This window comes from Octopus sinensis, linkage group LG14 (genome assembly GCF_006345805.1).
Source record: "Octopus sinensis linkage group LG14, ASM634580v1, whole genome shotgun sequence".
NCBI lineage: Eukaryota > Metazoa > Mollusca > Cephalopoda > Octopoda > Octopodidae > Octopus > Octopus sinensis.
Genome location: NC_043010.1, coordinates 59,752,056 through 59,775,680, shown reverse-complemented (window position 1 = coordinate 59,775,680; position 23,625 = coordinate 59,752,056). Strand labels below are relative to the sequence as shown.

At 34.1% G+C, this 23,625-nt stretch overlaps 3 protein-coding genes across 7 annotated transcripts in view; all 3 read right to left on the bottom strand.

The window, feature by feature from the left end:
* LOC115219113 overlaps nucleotides 1-5,143 on the bottom strand; it is a 53,996-nt gene extending 48,853 nt beyond the window's left edge. The window contains exons 1-2 of the mRNA XM_029789188.2: nucleotides 5,004-5,143; nucleotides 97-2,510 (exon numbers count right to left, since the gene is read on the bottom strand). Coding sequence (XP_029645048.2) covers nucleotides 97-2,454 — 2,358 coding nt within the window. The 5' untranslated portion in view covers nucleotides 2,455-2,510; nucleotides 5,004-5,143. The remainder of the gene's footprint in view (nucleotides 1-96; nucleotides 2,511-5,003) is intronic.
* LOC118766076 (protocadherin beta-15-like) lies at nucleotides 5,074-22,140 on the bottom strand. Of its 3 annotated transcripts, none has more exons than XR_005002009.1 (4): nucleotides 19,768-22,140; nucleotides 18,769-18,922; nucleotides 17,613-17,820; nucleotides 5,074-5,870 (listed from the first exon to the last, which is right to left on the bottom strand). XR_005002009.1 is itself a non-coding variant. In XM_036509284.1 (3 exons), exons 1-3 carry the CDS (start codon nucleotides 22,123-22,125, stop codon nucleotides 17,699-17,701), a joined length of 2,634 nt encoding a protein of 877 aa, XP_036365177.1. In that variant the 5' UTR covers nucleotides 22,126-22,140; the 3' UTR covers nucleotides 17,368-17,698. The 3 variants fall into 3 exon arrangements, 1 of the variants encoding a protein (XP_036365177.1); XR_005002010.1 differs by having other exon boundaries at nucleotides 18,769-18,919; XM_036509284.1 differs by lacking the exon at nucleotides 5,074-5,870 and having other exon boundaries at nucleotides 17,368-17,820.
* Nucleotides 5,074-23,625, bottom strand: part of LOC115219117 (protocadherin beta-15-like) — a 28,151-nt gene continuing 9,599 nt past the window's right edge. The window contains exons 1-4 of one of the 3 annotated variants that reach the window (XM_036509282.1): nucleotides 16,753-17,222; nucleotides 11,017-13,430; nucleotides 9,172-9,325; nucleotides 5,074-6,078 (exon numbers count right to left, since the gene is read on the bottom strand). In XM_036509282.1, the coding sequence (XP_036365175.1) occupies nucleotides 5,957-6,078; nucleotides 9,172-9,325; nucleotides 11,017-13,374 (2,634 nt within the window). In that variant the 5' untranslated portion in view covers nucleotides 13,375-13,430; nucleotides 16,753-17,222 and the 3' untranslated portion in view covers nucleotides 5,074-5,956. Of the gene's footprint in view, nucleotides 6,079-9,171; nucleotides 9,326-11,016; nucleotides 13,431-16,752; nucleotides 17,223-23,625 lie in introns of those variants that run through there. The other 2 variants (XM_029789193.2, XM_036509283.1) reach the window with 2 other exon arrangements.

Below are 23,625 nucleotides of genomic sequence, written 5' to 3'. Positions count from 1 at the left end.
TTTTAGTAAATTCTTTATTATTTCCAAAATTAATTAAGACAAAGGTGATGTGTTTGAAAAGCAACAATATAGTAACAAAACAGTGAAAAAGCTTACCCTGATAGACTTCTGAAGTGTCCGACTCATTGTGGATGTCTTCCAGTCTTCAGGATAGTAATGGCTCCTCGAATGACCATATCTCTCTGACATCTCTCCTCGATTACCTGACATCACAGGTACACTGTTGTTACCTTGATAGATCAACTGTCTCATCTCATTGCGACATTGGTATGCCTGTTTCTCTTCTGCTGTTCTTTCGGATGAGCTATTTCTCACATTGTTACATCTCACAATACACAGGGTTATAGAAACCACAATAGCTATAGATACTATCACAGCTGCTACTACAATGATAATCAACAATGTCGCATCTATTGTGTTATCACTTGGTAGGTGCACAGCTGTGAACATTGGTGACGTCTTGTTACTAACAGTCAGTGTCAAAGACACACTAGTTGTTGCCGACAGAACTGGAGTACCACTGTCTTTCACAACAAACTCAAGCTCATATGATCCGGCATCATTTTGGTAAACTGTGCGTGAGTAAGATAACACACCAGTGAAAGAGTCCAGTTTAAATAACTGTCTCTCGTTACCTGAAACGATTTCATACCTGAGAAAAGCATTCATGTGACTGTCTATATCAGATGCTTTCAGAACTGTGATGTCGTTCTTACTTTGCGGATGATAGTGGACATTAAGAGTGAAAGGGTCAACACTAGGAAATGTAAAATATGGAGCATTATCATTTCTATCCAATACTTCCACTTCAACATTCACTGTGTTATTCAGAGATGGGCTTCCATTGTCTTTCACAAAAACCTCAAACTCATAGAAATCTCTGTGTTCTCTGTCTAAAGACTGGTTTGTTGAAATAAAGCCAGAGTTGATAATCTGGAATGGCAGACGATATTGCTGTTTATTTCTCAGAGAATAAGACAATTCACCTCCCTTACCAATATCTGGGTCTGTAGCATTGATAAAGCCAATAGGGAAATTAGCTTTGTCATTCTCATAGGTAAGGAACTTGAATGTGTCTTTCGTAAAGTGTGGTTCTACATCATTCACATCCAACACTTGGATTGACAGATCTTTATCAGTTTTCAGAGCAGGTAATCCTTTATCTTCACACGACACAGTAAAGTGATAATGTTCCTGTGTCTCTCTGTCTACTGCTTTCTTTAGAACTATTTTATATTCCTTCGATCCCATTGACTGTAGTTTGAATGTGTCGTCTTTGATATGACAGTTCACCTCTCCATTGTGTCCAACATCATTGTCAGTGACCATCACATAAGCAATGAAACTACCAACTTTGATGTCTTCCAGAATGGTAGCTGTGTTGTGATTCTGTGTGGAAATAAAGTTCACATCAATATTTGGAGGATTGTTCTGCTGGTTGATGACATTTACCTTAACAGTTGCTATGGTACTGAGAGGAGGAATACCTCCATCTCTGGCTTCAATGTATAATTTTAAAGAATTTTTTGTGTCAACCTCTAAAGATTGTACTAAGAAAATTTTTCCAGTACTTTTATCTAAATGAAAGTATCTCTTCATTTTTTCTGCAGTCTTTCTACTGAAATAATAAGATATTTTACCATTCCTGCCAATATCTAAATCACTGGCAGATAATGTGACTACTGGAATGTTCTTTTTATGTTTATGTTCTATAGAAACATTGTAGATACTTTGAGAAAACTGTGGTCTGTTATCATTTTCGTCTTTTACAGATATTTTCACTTTTAAAATAGATTGTTTTGGTGGAGTTCCCCCATCTTTAGCAATGACTTCAATATTGTAACTGTCTTTTGTTTCTCTGTCTAATTTCTCTTCTAAAATAATTTCTAATGATGATATGCCATCAGCTTGTTTGGCAACTAATAAAGAGAAATGTCCATTATCCTTTTTTAATTCATATGTTACCAAGCTGTTCTTATGACCCATATCATTATCAACAGCATTGGGTATTGATCTTTTCGTGCCTTTACCATCAGTTTCAGAAAACTGAATGCTGACCTCTTCAGTTGGAAACTCAGGTTGGTGGTCATTGATGTCTTCTATTATGACCTTAATCTTTAAGATCTTCATAAATGTCTTGGATTTGTGAACAGCAACTTTAACGATTTCAAAACATTCTTTCTCATAACTACACACAGACTCAGCATCCAATGTCTCAACAGTGTACAGTTTACCTGTTCTCGTCACATTGAACAACTGTTCTCCCTTTTGTTGGAGTTGACTAAATGTAATTAAATCCTTATTCTTTAAGAAGGAGCTGTCTGCTTTCTGTAAGTCAGTAGCAATGTCCCCTACATAGGTATGAGGAATATTCTCTTCTTCAACATGGTATGTGATATCTTCACTTAAGGAACAATGGAAGAAAGTCAGTAAAACACACAGAAGTCGCAACATCTCTGGTTTTGTTGTTAATACAGTATCCAAGGGAAAGACAGCTTCAAATGTTCGGTCTGAAATAGAAATATTCATTGCAATATTGAGAAAAAAAAGAAACATAACTGGTCATAATGTTTATTCATCTACTCTAAATTCTTTTCTATTTTGGTTGTTTCCATATGAAAAATGTTTATTATAAAATACTTATTAATCTATTTGTATATTAATGAGAAATCAATGTAAATTTACAAAAGCTACAATATGAAACACATCCCTCTTTACATGTAGTTTTTTATTGTTCAAATGATGCAAATGAATTTCTTTTAAAAGGTATATGATGCAGACAAGAAACAACAATTACAGCAATGTTAAATATTAAAATTCCAACAAACTGATCTTTTTATACCAACCAAACTGTCTTTGAATGCAGCCTCTTCTAGGAACATAGATTTTTATACACAAACTAGAATAACACACTCTGCATATACATCTATGGTATAGACTCTGATTAAAGCAAAGTGTATCATAAGACGCATATAAGAATTGTGAATTAATCTTAGATAATTTCTCAACAACTCCATGCCATGCTTAAATGCAAGCAGAATTATAAGGAGACATTGCATAACTATGCTTGTTCAGGCAGAGCATAACAGACAATAACAAGGAACTGCTTCAGTGCACATTCTTGGCAATTAACAGAAAATCCCTGACTGTCTAAACATTGCTTTTCTTAACCTGATATTAATCTATGTCTAATATTTTGGTATGACTGTAAGGTACCAGAGACAGAGAAAGAGAGAGAGCAGTGGATGTATCAAATACTTTTCTTCTCTTTCATCACAATTATGTATACACATGTCATACATAGTAAAGCTTGAGTTAATTCGCTGGTGCCAGTATATGCAAAGAAACATGGCTCAGCTTTATATCCCAACTTACATTACAAAATAGCTGACTTATCTAATCTATAGTGTTACCATTTTGTAGAGATATTCTCAGGAAAAAACGTCTCCACCAACTATTAAGAAAGAATAAGCATAATGCTGTGAGATATGAGAGAAATTCAGTTATATTAGCGCCAATACAGTCCCCATTAATAGTAACACACACGTAAATTATGATTGATCAAATTAGATCTAATTCTCCTATTTTAACATGTTCAGTACTTGAATTATTATTCTTGATGCTGATAAAACATCTTACCTATTTAATACAAATATCAGTTGAATTCACAAACATTTTGATTGACTGTTTTCATGGAAGAAGTCAATTACAAAGATACTGATAAGAGATGTATCTCCAGTCATTTATAGAATGCTTTGACAATATGATGTAGGGAAGATATAAAATGCAATAATTAAGGAGCAACCTATAATAAATGTTTAGTTAAATCTATTGAAGGGAGTAGAGAGAAAATACATTACTTATTTCTAGTTTTGAAACAGCAGGAATAACAACTAATCAATATATTAAAGGAACTGTGGCTAAAATAATATGAAAATCTAGAAAAGGAAAGAATGTCTAAATTAAAAGTGGAAATGAAGTAAATATCTTTTGAAATTGCTTTATATGATAAAATACATATAAATTATTCAAAATTAACAAATCAATATTGAAAGCTAGTTCAAGCCTAAATGTTCAAGAATGTAGGTTTAGATTTTTCATAAGTGACCCACCCATATGGTTAGTGCTCCTATGATTTTGGGAATAAAATATAAATATTTCAAAGGCATTGCTGTTAAATATCCATATGCACACAGGGACATAAATTTCTAGATCTCATATTGCAAATGTAACAGTTTATACATGCTAGCGCGGAAAACGGACATTAAACAATGATGATGATGATGATATATATATATATATATGTATATAATAAGACAATCAATACTTCAATATAATAAGACAATCAATATATACATTTTACTATATATATATTATTTATACTATATATCCTATATTCTACATTAATATCATAAAGAATATAAATAAAACATAAAAAACAGACAGAGTTGGAATTTCTTGGAATAATACATATCCCTCTCTACACAATCATACAAACTCCTTTATATATATATATATATATATATATATATATAAACTGTTACATATACAATATGAGATATATATACACACATACATACAAACTCCTTGGCCTCTACCTCAATGGTCATACTTTCAATGAGAAATTTTACTTTTAAACTAATTAGAATAAACCTCACATATACTTCAATGATTACATACAACATAATTACTAGGAATATAATGAAAATGACTGCTTGAGTCTATAATAATAGACAGGGTAAAATATGAAGCAGGAAACTGCTACGTACTCAAAATAATTTTTAAAATATACAGTTAAGTCAAAATAAATATTCCATTTCTTTAATGTTCTCCTGTTAGTAGATTATTTGATAGCCATTATGGAAAAGAAGACATTCAATATGAACTGACACAGATCTAATATGGCCACCATCAGAATATTACATTTTGATATTACAGGAAGGCTACATATGAAATCATTATTTCACGTGATTTGAATAAATAATATTGAACAATAAACTTACCTTCATTGTGTGTAAAATCCTTTGTTGTACAAACTGTGACTTGGTACCAATGTTCTGTTGTTAATGGTTGTCTGTGTCACTGCTGCTATGGTGTGACAATGGCTTCATGTTGATGGAATAGTGTTGGTGGTGAGTCAGTGGGAACCAGCAGTTCCCTCTCAGTCTTCCTTTGTGGATGTGTGATGTTTAGTGAGTGTGTAATATACACTTAGAAAAGGAGAGGGAGTAGGATGGGTGATGTTTAGTGTATATGTGTGTGTGAGAGAGGGAGAGAGAGAGGGGGGAGATGGGTGATGCTTACTTCAGCCTCATTCCAACTAGATGCAGTTTCCCTCTCAAAGGCAAGGAAAAGATACACAATCAGCTCCACTAACAGTCAGCCATGATAAGTCTATATAACACCAACATGTCTGATGTGGAGAGAGACTGACATAGAAATCCTTAGAACAGAGAGGTTATATTAACAAAATATGGCTGATGTTGTTAATGTGTGTGTAATTTAAAATGTAAATACAATATTGACAATAACAGTTAGTGTGTGTGTCTGACCTATTCTAAACTAACTCTCTTATTCAGTATAGATTTGGAAAATTTAAACAAGATATGTAAACAGGGAAAGTATATCTATATGAAAATTATTTATCATAATTTAACAAACTGTTTAAATTTTAGATTTTATTTTCCTCGTCTGAGTTTTTATTTTTAAATTCTTAAAATATTTCTTTTGCCTATGCAATTAAAGTGTTAGAATTTGATTGAAATTGTTCATATCCAAAGCTGCTAAATTAGTCTTCTAAGGAAATATCCCATATATATATATACACACACACAAGAATATATCCAATTATATGCAGATAATATTATTATGTAACTAATATATTTCTGTTATTTTTAAATGTTGTGTGAATGTTAAAGGTGATATTATTTCTGTTGTGTTCCTTTCTCAGTCTCACTTAACTGACAACAACATCTGGTGTTGAAGGTAACTGTCTCTCTGGAGGTTTCACATATCTGTCTTGGTAATGGTCTCTCTCACTGGTGCTTGATACATCGGGTGGGGCACCACCATAGATTCCTGAAATACATATATACATCAAATAAACTTAGATATTCTACATAAAGAAAGTTTATTAATTGGAAATCAATCTTTTGCCCACAACATTCAGTGAATAAGATTATAGTCAGTTAGTTAAACTAAAATATAAAATTAAAACAACAATAATAATTAAAATAATTGAGATGATATCTTAATTAGATTGGAATTGTTAAATAAAATACAGTTCATTTAGTGACTTCTCTGGTTCACAAGCTGATCAAATTAGATGAATGTATAACTGTGCTTGAAGGCTAAGTTTATTAAAAAACTTCTAAAATTCCTTTTATATTATACTGCTTCATATAATTTGATAGTTTCAAGAATATACTTTCAATTTCAGTTAGACATGTTGACATAAATATTTCAGTACAAGATTAGTGGAGATATTAAAACAGACAGTGATGTGTATATTTAAAAGAAATGTGTTCACTATATAAACATAAAGATTTGGAAATACAGATAATCAGAATGTGGAGATTGAAAACAGAAACAATCCCCATAATAACAGGTAGTTTGGAAAGGGTTAAAAAGTTGTGGACAAATTCATAATCAATATCTTAGTAATTAGACAAGCACAAACATACAGACAACAGCACTACCAAACACTGCACATGCTTGGACTTATATTGTCTTTTTCTTTTTTAATATTATAGTTAGGAGGAAAGGCAGTGTCGAGATGACATGTTAGTGGGCCTCTGCTATTGCTGGGAGGGAGGGAGGAAGATAGTCTCACAGCTGGCTCCTGACCTAAATGCTTGCAACAAAGTAGGCTTTGCTAAAGGCACCTAAGATGCCAAGTGGTAGAGCTAAATAGGGTGAGGGGGTTACGTCTATCACCCAAGCAGACTATAGCACAAACTGAACTCAGAAAGCAAAGAGCCAGAACAAATAGCAGAGGACTTATGGTCCAACATTCTTACAGTTCGGCCAACCCATTGCCTTGAATCAGTACTTTTTAATAACCTTAAAAGGATGGAAAACAAAGGTGACCTTGGCAGGCTTTGACATCAGAGGGCAGAGAGTCAACTGATACCACAAACCATTTGGTTTGACACTGTAATGGCTCTGCCAATTCACCACCTAATTATACAACTTGTAAAACATTGCATGTAGTCAAAACACATGATGCTGTGTTCAATTATGCAATGATAGCACAAAATGACAATAAAAAATCATGGAATGATAATTCTAACAATATTAATACATACACTCGCGGAGTGGTTGGCGTTAGGAAGGGCATCCGGCCGTAGAAACACTGCCAGATCAGACTGGGCCTGATGTAGCCTTCTGGCTTCACAGACCCCAGTTGAACCGTCCAACCCATGCTAGCATGGAAAACGGATGCTAAATGATGATGATGATTAATAATAAGGATAATTTTCACTTACGGTACAAGAGAAGTGGATAGTGTTAATAATATTTACCTCAGTAGTTTGTAATTCATAAATCTAACTAATAATATACACTGCTAGCTGAGCTGTCCAGGGGCTGTCTTAGCAGATGGAAAGATATCAGTGATTACTGGGGTACCATTGTTGAATTCTGTCACAGTGTTACAGCTGACTGGGTGAATAACCAGATGACTTAGCTGCTGAAAGATCCGAAGGCTTTACTGGCTTATCCCAAACAGTATCACAGTTGAGTTACTAGGTGGAAGATCTAATTGGTCATCTATCAACAGACTCTACTGGTTTACCACTGTTGTTACACCTAACTGAATTAATAGAGGGATACTAAGCTGATGAAGGGTCAATAAACTCTACTATGTCACAAACAATAGCAGAACTGACTGAGTTAATAGCAAGCTGACCAAACTGATAAAAAATTCATGTGTCAACATTACGGAATTCTGACGTGACTAAAGACAATTAATTAAGCCTTGCTCAAGCCATCCATTTAATTGTAGGTCTTGTAGGGTGTGAATGCCTCTTTCCAATACCAACAAAGAAGGAGCCAGATTGACAATACAAGGTGAGGAAACAAAATAATACATCTTGTTGAATTGACTGTTCCACATGAAAACAATGCAGATGCAACTCAGGTTAGGAAAGATGGGTGACATGAGATGCTGCACGAAGACTGTATTGCTGTTGGTTGGAGAGTAATAAGACCTCTTTATAGAAGTTGGATGTAGAAGTTTTATTGGAACCAAACTGAGACAGTGGATGCTATCAATTGGTGTCAAAACTATGCAAGCAAATGTCATTTTGAAAGAGATCTAGTGGAGAGAGAGCCAGAGATTGAGTATAGCTGAAGGAATGATGAAGCTTGGCTGGAGAAGTGATGACCCTGAAATGGACCCAAGGTTGAATACAAGTCAGTCAAACCAGGAGGTGAAGCCTCACAACAGGAAAGCTGGAGGCAGAAGAGGCAGTGCACTGTAAAGCTGTCAAGTGGAAGGCATCAAAACAGTTCACACTCTCTTCTGATGACCCCTAAAACCTTCTGGCATCCAGTACATGGAGTCTTTGACTGACTGCATTTGCATAAGCAAGCTGTTTCCAAGTTTCTATAAAGAAATGTATGATAAATGAATGCTTGGTGTTTAGTCCGTAAGCAACTTTGAACTCAAGTAATTGTATGTATATGAAAGGCAACAAGAATTTATCCTACCTCAAATATAGATAGTGGAAGCACATGGCCTAGTGGTTAGAGCAGCAGACTCGCGGTCGAGGAATCGCAGGTTTGAATCTCGGACCAGGCAATGTGTGTGTTTATGAGCGAAACACCTAAGCTCCATGCGGCTCCGGCAGAAGGTAATGGCGAACTTCTGCTGACTCTTTCGACACAACTTTCTCTTACTCTTTCCCCCTGCATCTTACAGCTCACCTGCAACGGACCAGTGTCCTGTTCAGGTGGGGAACCTATACGCCAAGGAAACCGGGAAATCCGGCCCTTATGAGCCAGGCATGGCTTGAGAAGGAACAAACAAAATAAGGATATCTATTTGACCACAGCCAAGAGTGGAATGATGACCTATCAATGAATACTTCTGAATTTAAGCAAGTAAATTGATGACCAATGATAATTAATTAATCAATTATAAAATATTGAAGAAGATAGTTATCCTACCTGACATTGCTGGTATTTCTTCATACTGTCTACTTGACCGCTCACTCCAGCACTGTCCACTACTCTTACGACTGGTCAATGTGTCAGTGGGATAGTTAGAGGATGGTCTGTTGTCTCCATAAGATGTCACCTCAATGGGTTGACTGTATTTCTGCTGTAAAATACAATAGTAACAACACATACTGTAAAGATATCATTTAGGATTAACAGTGCTATATCTGATATTGAATAATTTAGCCTAGTTTTGTATTAAGAAAAGATAAAACATTAGGTTTATAAGCCCAAAACTTCACTCTATAATTACATACAGTCATATAGCATAGTGGATAAGAGTGCAGGCTACTAACCCTCAGATTCTAAGTTCAATCTCAGACAGGGTATTGGGAATAATATCAACAGAAAAAATAACATCAGCAAAACAAAAAAAAATACCTTAGGAGTGAAAACAGAGTGCCCTGTTAGTCAAATAAAGGGTTGGGTTCAAAATTTGGAGAGTACATCAGCTGAAATGTGGAGACACCTATCCGTACATAATTCCTTATCTCAAAAATATAGAATAGTATTGATTAGGCAGTTTCCACAATGTGCCATGTGTACTCTTAAGGTTAGTTATTAAAGCACAGTTAAGTTAGACTATCTAATGACAATCAATAACTCATTAGCTCCCATAAATTACATCACATAATTAGAATCTATTGAACAACCAGACATACTCCTCCCGAAATCCACCTCCCTGTCTACATTTTTCCTGCAATCATTGAACTACAATCACTCTTACCAGGTTAGGATGGCCTGAAACAGTTATAGGCACTTTCCCATCTTCCTGTGACTAAAACATTTTAACACAGACATTCAGAATATTGGGGATTGGCATTTATATATTTAGACTAATAGATATTTTTGATTGGATTAATGGTATAAGAAATATGAATATTCATTGGTCATTATGATAAGTTGATCTAAAGCACTAATAAATACAAGTCAGAATAATTTGTTAACCTGCCTAATTGTAAAAGTTTGTGTTATTTTCTTTTTAAAACAATACAAACCTTGCAAGAGCCATCAATCAGTTGAATGGTAAAGCAGTAAATGTCTGCTGTTATGAGAGTAGGTATCTAGTTAGTGTGTGTAGTAGTGCATGCGTAGTTGTGCTAGAATGTGTAGTATTACTAGTATATCTGTAGTTATCCATGTCATTAATTTTACACAAGATGTTTTACAATGCTTGCAGTCTATTCATTTGCATAGAAATATGTGGAAGATGAGATAATAAATGCTTAAATATTCAAGCATGATTCACAATCTATATTGTTTATCTCTCCATGTAATCAGGTGTATGTAAGCAATATACATTCATCATATTATGGCAGTAAAATATGAACACATGGTTTTTATCTAAACAGCACGAGGTTATTGGGTTTTAACTACATGTATCTGATGGTTAAATCCACAAACTGCTATATAAAGGTTATAAATACTATGTAAAGTTTATGTTACTTGATAAAATTTAAAATATTAAAAACTTGTAAAGAAGGAACAGTACATTTGCATATAATTATCTAAAGTACAATTGTGATGACTAATTTGAAATTTTAAAATATATAAATATCATCATGGTGTTTATTGTTTCAATTATCTCAAATGGGGTTATCTGAAAGAACACATAAAAAATGTCCGAGTAATTAAAAATAAATTCTATAACAATGAGAATACTGATACAAAATACAAGAAAATCATACATTCATACTTTTTGGTAAACTTCTGCTCATTGTCAATGCTTTTAAGTCATGTAATTATTGAACAAACATTCACTGTTAACAAATAGTCAATCAAAGTAAGGCTTACCTTTGTAGACTTTTGAAGTGTCCGACTCATTGTCGATGTCTTCCAGTCTTCAGGATAGTAATGGCTCCTCGAATGACCATATCTGTCTGTCATCTCTCCTCGATTACCTGACATCACAGGTACACTGTTGTTACCTTGATAGATCAACTGTCTCATCTCATTGCGACATTGGTATGCCTGTTTCTCTTCTGCTGTTCTTTCAGATGAGCTATTTCTCACATTGTTACATCTCACAATACACAGGGTTATAGAAACCACAATAGCTATAGATACTATCACAGCTGCTACTACAATGATAATCAACAATGTCGCATCTATGGTGTTATCACTTGGTAGGTGCACAGCTGTGAACATTGGTGACGTCTTGTTACTAACAGTCAGTGTCAAAGACACACTAGTTGTTGCTGACAGAACTGGAGTACCACTGTCTTTCACAACAAACTCAAGCTCATATGATCCGGCATCATTTTGGTAAACTGTGCGAGAGTAAGATAACACACCAGTGAAAGAGTCCAGTTTAAATAACTGTCTCTCGTTACCTGAAACGATTTCATACCTGAGAAAAGCATTCATGTGACTGTCTATATCAGATGCTTTCAGAACTGTGATGTCGTTCTTACTTTGCGGATGATAGTGGACATTAAGAGTGAAAGGGTCAACACTAGGAAATGTAAAATATGGAGCATTATCATTTCTATCCAATACTTCCACTTCAACATTCACTGTGTTATTCAGAGATGGGCTTCCATTGTCTTTCACAAAAACCTCAAACTCATAGAAATCTCTGTGTTCTCTGTCTAAAGACTGGTTTGTTGAAATAAAGCCAGAGTTGATAATCTGGAATGGCAGACGATATTGCTGTTTATTTCTCAGAGAATAAGACAATTCACCTCCCTTACCAATATCTGGGTCTGTAGCATTGATAAAGCCAATAGGGAAATTAGCTTTGTCATTCTCATAGGTAAGGAACTTGAATGTGTCTTTCGTAAAGTGTGGTTCTACATCATTCACATCCAACACTTGGATTGACAGATCTTTATCAGTTTTCAGAGCAGGTAATCCTTTATCTTCACACGACACAGTAAAGTGATAATGTTCCTGAGTCTCTCTGTCTACTGCTTTCTTTAGAACTATTTTATATTCCTTCGATCCCATTGACTGTAGTTTGAATGTGTCGTCTTTGATATGACAGTTCACCTCTCCATTGTGTCCAACATCATTGTCAGTGACCATCACATAAGCAATGAAACTACCAACTTTGATGTCTTCCAGAATGGTAGCTGTGTTGTGATTCTGTGTAGAAATAAAGTTCACATCAATATTTGGAGGATTGTTGTGTTCATTGATGACATTTACCAAAACAGTGGCTATGGAACTCAGAGGAGATGTGCCATCATCTCTGGCTTCGATGTATATTTTAAAAGATTCGTCCTTATCAATTTTTGAAGATGTAGCTAAATATAATTTTCCAGTATTTTCATCTAAATTGAAGTTTCTCTTCACTTTCTCACTAGTTTTCCTGGCAAAGTAATATGATATTTTACCATTCCTGCCAATATCTAAATCACTGGCAGATAATGTGACGACTGGAATATTCTTTTTATGTTTATGTTCAATAGAAACATTGTAGATACTTTGGGAAAATTCTGGTGTATTATCATTTTCATCTTCCACAGATATTTTAACGTTTAAAACAGATTGTTTTGGAGGAGTTCCCCCATCTTTTGCAATGACTTCAATATTGTAACTGTCCTTCTTTTCTCTGTCTAATTTCTCTTCTAAAATAATTCGTAATGTTGATATTTCATCAGTCTGTTTTGCAACTGATAAAGAAAAATGTCCATTATCCTTTTTCAATTCATAAGTAATTAAGCTGTTTTCTGGACTCATATCCTTGTCTATAGCATTAGGTATGTGTTTCTTCATACCTTTACCATCTCCTTCTCGGAAATGTATATCAATTTCTTTCTGAGGAAACTCAGGTTGGTGGTCATTGATGTCTTCTATTATGACTTTAATCTTTAAGATCTTCATAAATGTCTTCGATTTGTGAACAGCAACTTTAACGATTTCAAAACATTCTTTCTCATAACTACACACAGACTCAGCATCCAATGTCTCAACAGTGTACAGTTTACCTGTTCTCGTCACATTGAACAACTGTTCTCCCTTTTGTTGCAGTTGACTAAATGTAATCGAATCCTTGTTCTTTAAGAAGGAGCTGTCTGATTTCTGTAAGTCAGCAGCAATGTCCCCTACATAGGTGTAGGGATTATTCTCTTCTTTAACATGGTATGTGATGTCTTCACTTAAATAACAGTGGAAGAAAGTCAGTAAAACACACAGGTGTAACAACATCTCTGGTCCTGATGTTAATACAGTATCCAGGTTGGAGATGGCTTCAAATATTCAGTCTGAAATAGAAATTAATATTGTCTTTAATTATTGAGCTTAAATACATTATTTCATTTGCTTAAATGCATTGATATTTTTAAACTAATGAACTGATGATTAATCATTCCAATCATTACTTACAAAGAACCCATTTTTTGGCGGCTTAAGAAATGGTTCAATCTTGTATATGTGTCTTTGCTTTCATCAAATTCATTCTAATAGAAAATTCATTTGTGTAAATAATGTTAGAAACTAGCAATTCCCTCGGACGATGCTGGTTTCTTTTACATTTACCAGTTTAACGAATTAGTAATCTGTATTGTGTTATATGGGAAAAAAATAGATTTTAGTGAGGTTCATTATAATTTTTGTACAGATTATATTATTCAAGTTCATGTATCCTGCACAAAAAAGACAAATTCAAAAGGGACATTTGAACTCTGTGCTGTTGTTAGAGCAGTCATGTTTGGTAGCCAGTTTTGCCTTCAAATAATTCTCTACTTCCTATGCATGCATGCATGTGTGTGTGTGTGTGTGTGTGTGTGTGTGTGTGTAAGCAGCTAATTGGCATCGTTGCTAACATGTTGGATAGTGCTTTGCAGTAATCAGTCTGACTCTATGTGTTCTGAGTTCAAATGCTGCTCTGGTCAACTAAATGATGTACCACTGCAGCACTCGTACATCATTTAGTTGATCAGGATTCTCCTCTTTTTCTAACTCTTTCTTTCTCTCTGCCTTTTTCTCTCCCTTCGGAAGAAACTGACTGTACAAATAGGCAGTAAACTGAGTTGATCATGAATTAGTGCCCAAAGTAATCCTACAACAAGCATTGGCTCAAAGGAAGCATTTTCTATTTCTGATATATTTTTTAAGTTGGTGCAGCAAAAGAGAATCCTTTTATTATAAAAAAAACTGTGACGATACCTGTACAAAATAATAACTGATATAAACGTAGGTCGTCAGTTGGGTGATTCCTCTTGTAACGCTTTACATTGTATTGAGCAAGAGGAAGACAGAGTAAAAGAGAGATGCAGAGAGGTGATATAAGAGAGGCAAGATCATAGCACGTACAAGGATTGGTGGCAGGCAATGATAACTGTCAGACAAATATATATTTTTCATTGAAACTTTGCAGAGATAGGTTTTGGATTGATTAGAATTTGATTACGTCAATGAAATTTAGAATAATTATAGCATGTATTTATTGCAAATATGCAAATGAGAAATTTGCTTTATTTAATTTTATTGAAGATAATAAATATATTTCCTTTCATCATCATCATCATCGTTTAATGTCCGCTTTCCATGCTGGCATGGGTTGAACAGTTGACTGAGGACTGGCGAGCCAGATGGCTGCACCAGGCTCCAATCTGATCTGACAGAGCTTCTACAACTAGATGTCCTTCCTAATGCCAACCACTCTGAGAGTATAGTGTGTGCTTTTACGTGCCACCGGCACGATGGCCAGTCAAGCGGTACTGGCAACAGCCACACTCAAATGGTGTTTTTTATGTGCCACCTGCACAGGAGCCAGTCCAGCGGCACTAAGCACCAAGAAATTTGATAGAAGTTAAATTATAATTATTTAATGTAAGCCATATTTCCTGATATTACCAATGATGGCAAAAGTATATTTCGAGAGCATGAAATAACAGATAACACTCGTCTTTGAATAAATTCCAATAACTTCAAATGAATATAAGTGATCCTGACAACAGAAATGCAAGATTATCTCTGTAGTAAACATTATGTATTTTTACATTTACTGAAAGACAGAGGACATCAATACATTTTGGTTACATCCCATGGCGAAGACATCAGGAGGAAGACACCAAACTAATTTTCAACAGAGCCAAGTTATTTCACACATATTTCAATATCTGGGACAATAATAACACTACACCATTAACTGTCAATATTTTATCATTAATGATAACAATACTGTAACATTACAGCATTATTACCTGTGAAACTGGACGAAAGATCATCCAGAACATTTTACTAATGCTTCATTTTATGATAAATAGTAATTACACAGTATTTATTGATTTATGACCATGCACACACACAGTCGTACAGGAGATACGCGTCAATTAAAATAATCTTAATTAAGAGACAGAGTCAAAAGAGGATCAGTGTATAATACTGACCCAGTAAGATGTTTCTACAACACTTCAGCTATAGTTTATTTCCTGATAGAGATCAAATGTAAGATACTGAAGCAACATTCTCTCCCACAGATAACAAAGCAAGAATGGATTCACATCTCAGATTCTGCATGTAACAAAATGATAATGATGACACAAATTTCCAACACACAGACATAAGTGATAAGACATTACATATTTAAAAATTAAAAACATTTGCAATTTTAAAATTAATTCTTTAGAATGTACTAATTCATACATCATAAATATATTCTCCTTAGAATAATTCTTAATTTTAATCATGATGAAGGAAACTTCAGCAAGATGGTTCTGAGTTTTATGCAGGTCAATAAAATAACAATCATCAGTATGTTGTTATATAAGTAGAAAGGCTGGGATTCATTTATCAATAATTGCAATGTTAGAAAATCTGACAGTTCCAGGGTAATATTGTATGGACCCAAATTTTATAAGAACCATTGAAGGTTATAGAATTATTATGAATTAATGAATCAATACTAAAATTAAATTACAACAGACATATTTCACCTATCAAATATTGATGACTAATTCCAAATATATCTTAAACATAAATATATTACATCTAAAAAAATATTTTAAAAACAAAACCAGTAAGTTAATATATTCAAGATGAGTGGTATTTTTCAATTATGCTTTAAACCAGAATAGAAAAAGGGCTTATGTTATCACTTGGGAAAAATAAACACACTCAAACACAAATGAGATAAAGATATCTTGCAAAATATATCTATATCTGTAGTTAACATGATTATTTCTGGCACTTATATTCTCAAAGGTGAGGTTTATTCTAAAGTCTATCATTTAAGTAATTCTTGAATAAACTTCACTGACCAAAGACTAAATGATTTATTTGAAACAAAAACAAAAAAAATTCGGCAGAAAAATAATTCTTTATAAGTAAAACAGAAATAAGGGAATTGCTACACACATATCCAAAATATTAAAATATCAAGTACAGAAAAAGTTACTGAAATTATATTCTGTACAAGCTTTCAATTTCTTTAATTATCAATAAATACAAAAGACAAACGAAGCCTCAACCAGATCTAATATGGCCACCATTACAATATAACATTTTGGTATCGGAATACAGTTATAAATGAAATCATTATTTCACATAATTTGAATAAATAATATGGAATAACAAACTTACCTTCATTGTGTGTAAAATCCTTTGTTGTATAAACTGTGACTTGGTCCCAATGTTCTGTTGTTAATGGTTGTCTGTGTCACTGCTGCTATGGTGTGACAATGGCTTCATGTTGATGGAATAGTGTTGGTGGTGAGTCAGTGGGAACCAGCAGTTCCCTCTCAGTCTTCCTTTGTGGATGTGTGGTGTTTAGTGAGTGTGTGTGTGTGAGTGTGTGTGAAAGGGAGGAGGAGGAGTAGGATGGGTGATGCTTACTACAGCCTCTCTCAGACTAGATGTTGCCTCTCACACACAAAGACAGAGTAGTGAGAGAACACACACTATCAGCTCCACTAACAGTCAGCCATGATAAGTCTATATAACACCAACATGTCTGATGTGGAGAGAGACTGACATAGAAATCCTTAGAACAGAGAGGTTATATTAACAAAATATGGCTGATGTTGTTAATGTGTGTGTAATTTAAAATGTAAATACAATATTGACAATAACAGTTTGTGAGTGTCTGACCTAATTCAAAACTAAGTCTCATATAAGGATATCTATGGGAAATTTAAAGAGATATATCAACTTATTACAATATATCCTCTGAAATATTAATTACTTATCATTTGTTTATTTTTTTGTTATAATTTAAATCACATTTTCAAGTATAAATTGAATTTCCCAGGCATAATGTCTACTTCTGCACAATATTTCACTTAATGATTGTTCACTTAACTATACAATGTTACCAATGGATTCTTCATATCTGAAGCTGTTAGTTTCTTGTTCATCTGGAGTAATATTCCCAAGATATACACAAAATATATTCTCTCAAACATATTTGAAGATATTCAGTCATATGTGGGCAATATTATTATCTAACTAAAATATTTGTGTTGCTTTTAAATGTTGTGTGAATGTTGAAGGTGATATTATTTCTGTTGTGTTCCTTTCTCAGTCTCACTTAACTGACAACAACATCTGGTGTTGAAGGTAACTGTCTCTCTGGAGGTTTCACATATCTGTCTTGGTAATGGTCTCTCTCACTGGTGCCTGATACATCAGGTGGGGCACCACCATAGATTCCTGAAACACAAACATATACATCAAGTAAACTCATTACACAGTTCATATGGTCAATGGGTATTTACTGTCGTTAGTAATCAATGTTTTGTCCACAACATTCAATGGACTAAAATGAAGAACAACATCAATAATTAAAGATGTTACATTGAAATCGTGTCTCAGTATCCTACAACATCACAGAACATTACAAACCCCAATCATACGATTATTATTAAGATAATGCCTTAGACTGGAATGGTTAAATAAAAATCAGTCTATACTGAGCAGTCCCTTGGTTTACATATTGTTCAACTTTCCTACCATGGTAACAATAATGGGTTGTTGTTAAGACCATATGCACTCTCACATGTGCTATATGTTTACTTACTGACCCAAAACTAATTAAGATTCCATTCATTTACCATAAAATTACATAAGTAATAAGTCAATAGACATAATTCTTTATTTTTAATCCCCAGAAGCTACAAAGTGTTTCACAGGCTGAGAGTTTTGAGCATGACACTTCATAAGTGTAAAGCAAGAAAGTGATTGAGCTACTCTGTGTGTGTGTATAGACACACACACATGCATGTTTTGAATTCTATTTATTTTTGCTTCTTTTACCAGGTTTAAAAAGACAATACAAAACAGTGTCTCATAAAGCAGAATAATATATTTTCAAACGTCTGTTTAATTTGGTAGTAAACAACATGAATATTTCTTTCTTTATTCAATCGGCTGCAAATGGGTGTCAGATTAATATATTTAGTGCCATTGTAGAAAGTAAGACACTAATATAGTTTCATATTTGATGAATATTCACTAAGCTGTTACAATAAGTATTAATCCATCCATGAATCAGGTGAAGATAAGGCCACACAAATTTATAATTCCCTGGTAGATATTTCTTCTACTTCATGTGAATATGGATATTTATGAATAGGAAAAGTCAAATCATTGTTATCCTACCTGACATTGCTGGTATTTCTTCATACTGTCTACTTGACCGCTCACTCCAGCACTGTCCACTGCTCTTACGACTGGTCAGTGTGTCAGTGGGATAGTGAGAAGATGGTCTGTTGTCTCCATAAGATGTCACCTCAATGGGTTGACTGTATTTCTGCTGTTAAATATAATAGTAACAAGACATACTATAAACATAACATTCATGATTGACACTAAAATATGTAATAATAACAAAATTTACTGGCTTTTGGTGGTATTGACTATTTTGTTCTATATTAAAGACAATATTTTATATGTATTTAATCAGTAAAATTTCTTGAAGCTGTTACTAAAATTTGTTAATCCTTCACTGGTAAGAAGACAGGAGTACTGTCATTCCTCCACTGACAAAACTATGACATCACTTTTTCCCACATTATGTTTCTTCATTTCCCACAAGAATTATACACAGTACAAGTTAGCTGAAGTCACAATTATTAACAAAACTTTTATAATTGATTCCTTCCTGAAAGGATAATGCAAGTTTAGACTGTCAGTGTGTGTACAGTAATGTTAGATTTGGGAGCTTTAATCACCAGAAGTAAAGACTACAAAGATATTTGAATTGTTCTAACTAGGTAGTTTCCACAAAATCAGATGCAATCCTATTGACAAATATTAAAAATGACAGACTGTAAAGTATACAAAGATGTCTAATTATCCTGGAAAATGTCTTCTCAGATTTTCATTTGCCATGAAATATCTAACAAAAAATGGACAACAGTAATCACAGTAAAAAAAATTAAATAAGTATTCAACACCATATCAGGAATGGTATTTTCTTAACCATACATAAGATATATTTTGGACATTATGAAGCAAAACAATACTGTAAAATTGGTCAAGTGAAACGTAATGTCAATTATAAAACACTGGATAAAACACAAATATAAAACACTGAAGCTAAATCATAGTTAATTGCAGATTATTTACTAACAGATTGTTTATTGAAGTAAGGCTTACCTTTGTAGACTTCTGAAGTGTTCTGCTCATTGTTGATGTCTTCCAGTCTTCAGGATAGTAATGGCTCCTCGTATGACCATATCTGTCTGACATCTCTCCTCGATTACCTGACATCACAGGTACACTGTTGTTACCTTGATAGATCAACTGTCTCATCTCATTGCGACATTGGTATGCCTGTTTCTCTTCTGCTGTTCTTTCAGATGAGCTATTTCTCACATTGTTACATCTCACAATACACAGGGTTATAGAAACCACAATAGCTATAGATACTATCACAGCTGCTACTACAATGATAATCAACAATGTCGCATCTATTGTGTTATCACTTGGTAGGTGCACAGCTGTGAACATTGGTGACGTCTTGTTACTAACACTCAGTGTCAAAGACACACTAGTTGTTGCTGACAGAACTGGAGTACCACTGTCTTTCACAACAAACTCAAGCTCATATGATCCGGCATCATTTTGGTAAACTGTGCGAGAGTAAGATAACACACCAGTGAACGAATCCAGTTTAAATAACTGTCTCTCGTTACCTGAAACGATTTCGTACCTGAGAAAAGCATTCATGTGACTGTCTATATCAGATGCTTTCAGAACTGTGATGTCGTTCTTACTTTGTGGATGATAGTGGACATTAAGAGTGAAAGGGTCAACACTAGGAAATGTAAAATATGGAGCATTATCATTTCTATCCAATACTTCCACTTCAACATTCACTGTGTTATTCAGAGATGGGCTTCCATTGTCTTTCACAAAAACCTCAAACTCATAGAAATCTCTATGTTCTCTGTCTAAAGACTGGTTTGTTGAAATAAAGCCAGAGTTGATAATCTGGAATGGCAGACGATATTGCTGTTTATTTCTCAGAGAATAAGACAATTCACCTCCCTTACCAATATCTGGGTCTGTAGCATTGATAAAGCCAATAGGGAAATTAGCTTTGTCATTCTCATAGGTAAGGAACTTGAATGTGTCTTTCGTAAAGTGTGGTTCTACATCATTCACATCCAACACTTGGATTGACAGATCTTTATCAGTTTTCAGAGCAGGTAATCCTTTATCTTCACACGACACAGTAAAGTGATAATGTTCCTGTGTCTCTCTGTCTACTGCTTTCTTTAGAACTATTTTATATTCCTTCGATCCCATTGACTGTAGTTTGAATGTGTCATCTTTGATATGACAGTTCACCTCTCCATTGTGTCCAACATCATTGTCAGTGACCATCACATAAGCAATGAAACTACCAACTTTGATGTCTTCCAGAATGGTAGCTGTGTTGTGATTCTGTGTAGAAATAAAGTTCACATCAATATTTGGGGGATTGTTGTGTTCATTGATAACATTTACCAAAACAGTGGCTATGGAACTCAAAGGAGATGCGCCATCATCTCTGGCTTCAATGTATAATTTAAAAGACTCATCCTTATCAATTTTTGAAGATGTAGCTAAATGTAATTTTCCAGTATTTTCATCTAAATTAAAATGTCTCTTCATTTTCTCAGCAGTTTTCCTTGCAAAATAATATGATATTTTACCATTCCTGCCAATATCTAAATCACTGGCAGATAATGTGACTACAGGAATATTCTTTTTATGCTTATGTTCAATAGAGACATTGTAGATACGTTCAGAAAATTGTGGTTTATTATCATTTTCATCTTCCACAGATATTTTAACATTTAAAACAGATTGTTTTGGTGGAGTTCCCCCATCTTTAGCAATGACTTCAATATTGTAACTGTCCTTCTTTTCTCTGTCTAATTTCTCTTCTAAAATAATTCCTAATGCTGATATCTCATCTGTTTCTTTTGAAACTGATAAGGAAAAATGTCCATTATCCTTTTTCAGTTCATAAGTAATTAAGCTGTTTTTTGGACTCATATCTTTGTCAATAGCATTAGGTATGTGTTTCTTCATTCCATCTCTGTCTCCTTCCCCAAAGTAAAGTGTGATTTCTTTCTGAGGAAACTCAGGTTGGTGGTCATTGATGTCTTCTATTATGACTTTAATCTTTAAGATCTTCATAAATGTCTTGGATTTGTGAACAGCAACTTTAACGATTTCAAAACATTCTTTCTCATAACTACACACAGACTCAGCATCCAATGTCTCAACAGTGTACAGTTTACCTGTTCTCGTCACATTGAACAACTGTTCTCCCTTTTGTTGCAGTTGACTAAATGTAATTAAATCCTTATTCTTTAAGAAGGAGCTGTCTGATTTCTGTAAGTCGGTAGCAATGTCCCCTATATAGGTATAGGGACTATTCTCTTCTTTAACATGGTATGTGATATCTTCACTTAGGGAACAATGGAAGGAAGTGAGTAAAACCCATAGAAACAGCAGCATCTTGTTTTGGTGTTAATACAGAATCCAAAGAAAGGATAGCTTTAAAAATTCAATCTGAAACAGAAAACATTTTGTCTAAATGAGCAATTTTGGCTTCTTTCAATTTACTTCAATGCATAAATATCTTTTAAACAAATTAAGTCTGTGCATAACTAAAATAAGCCTACGCCATTCAAACGGAATATATTGTCAATGTAATAGTTTTTTTACTACGATAATTTATTAAATACATAGAACAGATAATAGGTAATAAAAATACAATGGATGTCATTTGAATATTAATTGGTATTGTATTAGTGAATGGTAATTATAGAAAATATATAACTTTAGATTACAGGTTTTTCACTGAAGCTTTACATATCATAGAAACCCGAGAAAAATTCAACTTCAGACATGTATTTGCATTTATCTCAGGTTTCTACGAGGTATGAAGCTTCTGAGACTGTTGACAATTGATAATCAAAGTATCGATAATCCAAGCAAGATCTACTTGATGCTGTTGATGATGATCAATACTATTAAGGATATGTTTTACTTAATCTAATTTTGAATTGATACATAACACATTTTAATAGTAATTTTCACAGTAATTTTTCTTATTCAGTATGAGCTGTGGAGTAGAGAGAATTTAATTGTTTCATGGTTTGGTGAACTGAAGGTAAAAAAAAAAAATCTCTGACCTACCACATCAACATGCAATATACAGCTGATCATGAGACAAATGTGGACCTGTAAGTTAGAGTGTAGTAACCCAGGGGGACAGTCCTTGAGACCTGATGATGGCCTCAAAAATATGACAGCATCACAGGGAAACTGCATAAGCATATCTAGTTAGATGAAAGCAATGAGGGGAATGTAACCATCTTTTCTCATGACAAAACCAGTCATAATGGTGGCTTTCATCACATGAAGCATAAAAGAGTTGTCAGCGGGTCTTGTACTGTAATGGAAATTTATTGTATCCAAATTTCTTAACAACATAATGCATGCTCCTCCATTCATTTCGGGATTGTAAGGAGAGACCACAATGGAATGAAGAGAATTGAGTGATTCTGTTGGATAACTACCAACAATGCTAATATCAACTACAGTGAGAACAGATTTTGACAGATACCTGCTGTATGACAATAGCATTGATATCCTGCAGAGTGTCACTTTAGGAGCTAGGATGGCATGTTCGGAAAGCTACTCATGGTTTCTATAATTCTGTGGGAATCTAGAATAAATATTCAGTAGTATGTCTCGAGATGTATTCACAACTGTTTCATAATATTTATTGGCATTTTGACATCTCCATTTACAGTGTCAAATGGTAAGTGACCATTGCCCCCAGCTGAAGGAAAACCTTGGAGCACTGGGTTACTTGGACATCTCTATTAAGTGCAACTCCCAAGTTGGTAGAAAGAAGAAGTCTTTTATCTCTTCTCATATCACAGGATGCCTTCAGACATGCTTTCAACTTATCAGCAGGTGTCCCCTTTACAATCAGAATTGGACTCA

What these genes read in the sequence shown, in the direction of transcription:
- LOC118766076 (XM_036509284.1), bottom strand. Translation starts at nt 22,125, where the DNA reads ATGCTGCTGTTTCTATGGGTTTTACTCACTTCCTTCCATTGTTCCCTA. An exon ending in CACTTCAGAAGTCTACAAAG is followed by an intron (nt 18,923 to 19,767) that starts GTAAGCCTTACT and finishes TATATTTAACAG; the next exon opens with CAGAAATACAGTCAACCCAT. An exon ending in AGAAATACCAGCAATGTCAG is followed by an intron (nt 17,821 to 18,768) that starts GTAGGATAACAA and finishes TTTGTGTTTCAG; the next exon opens with GAATCTATGGTGGTGCCCCA.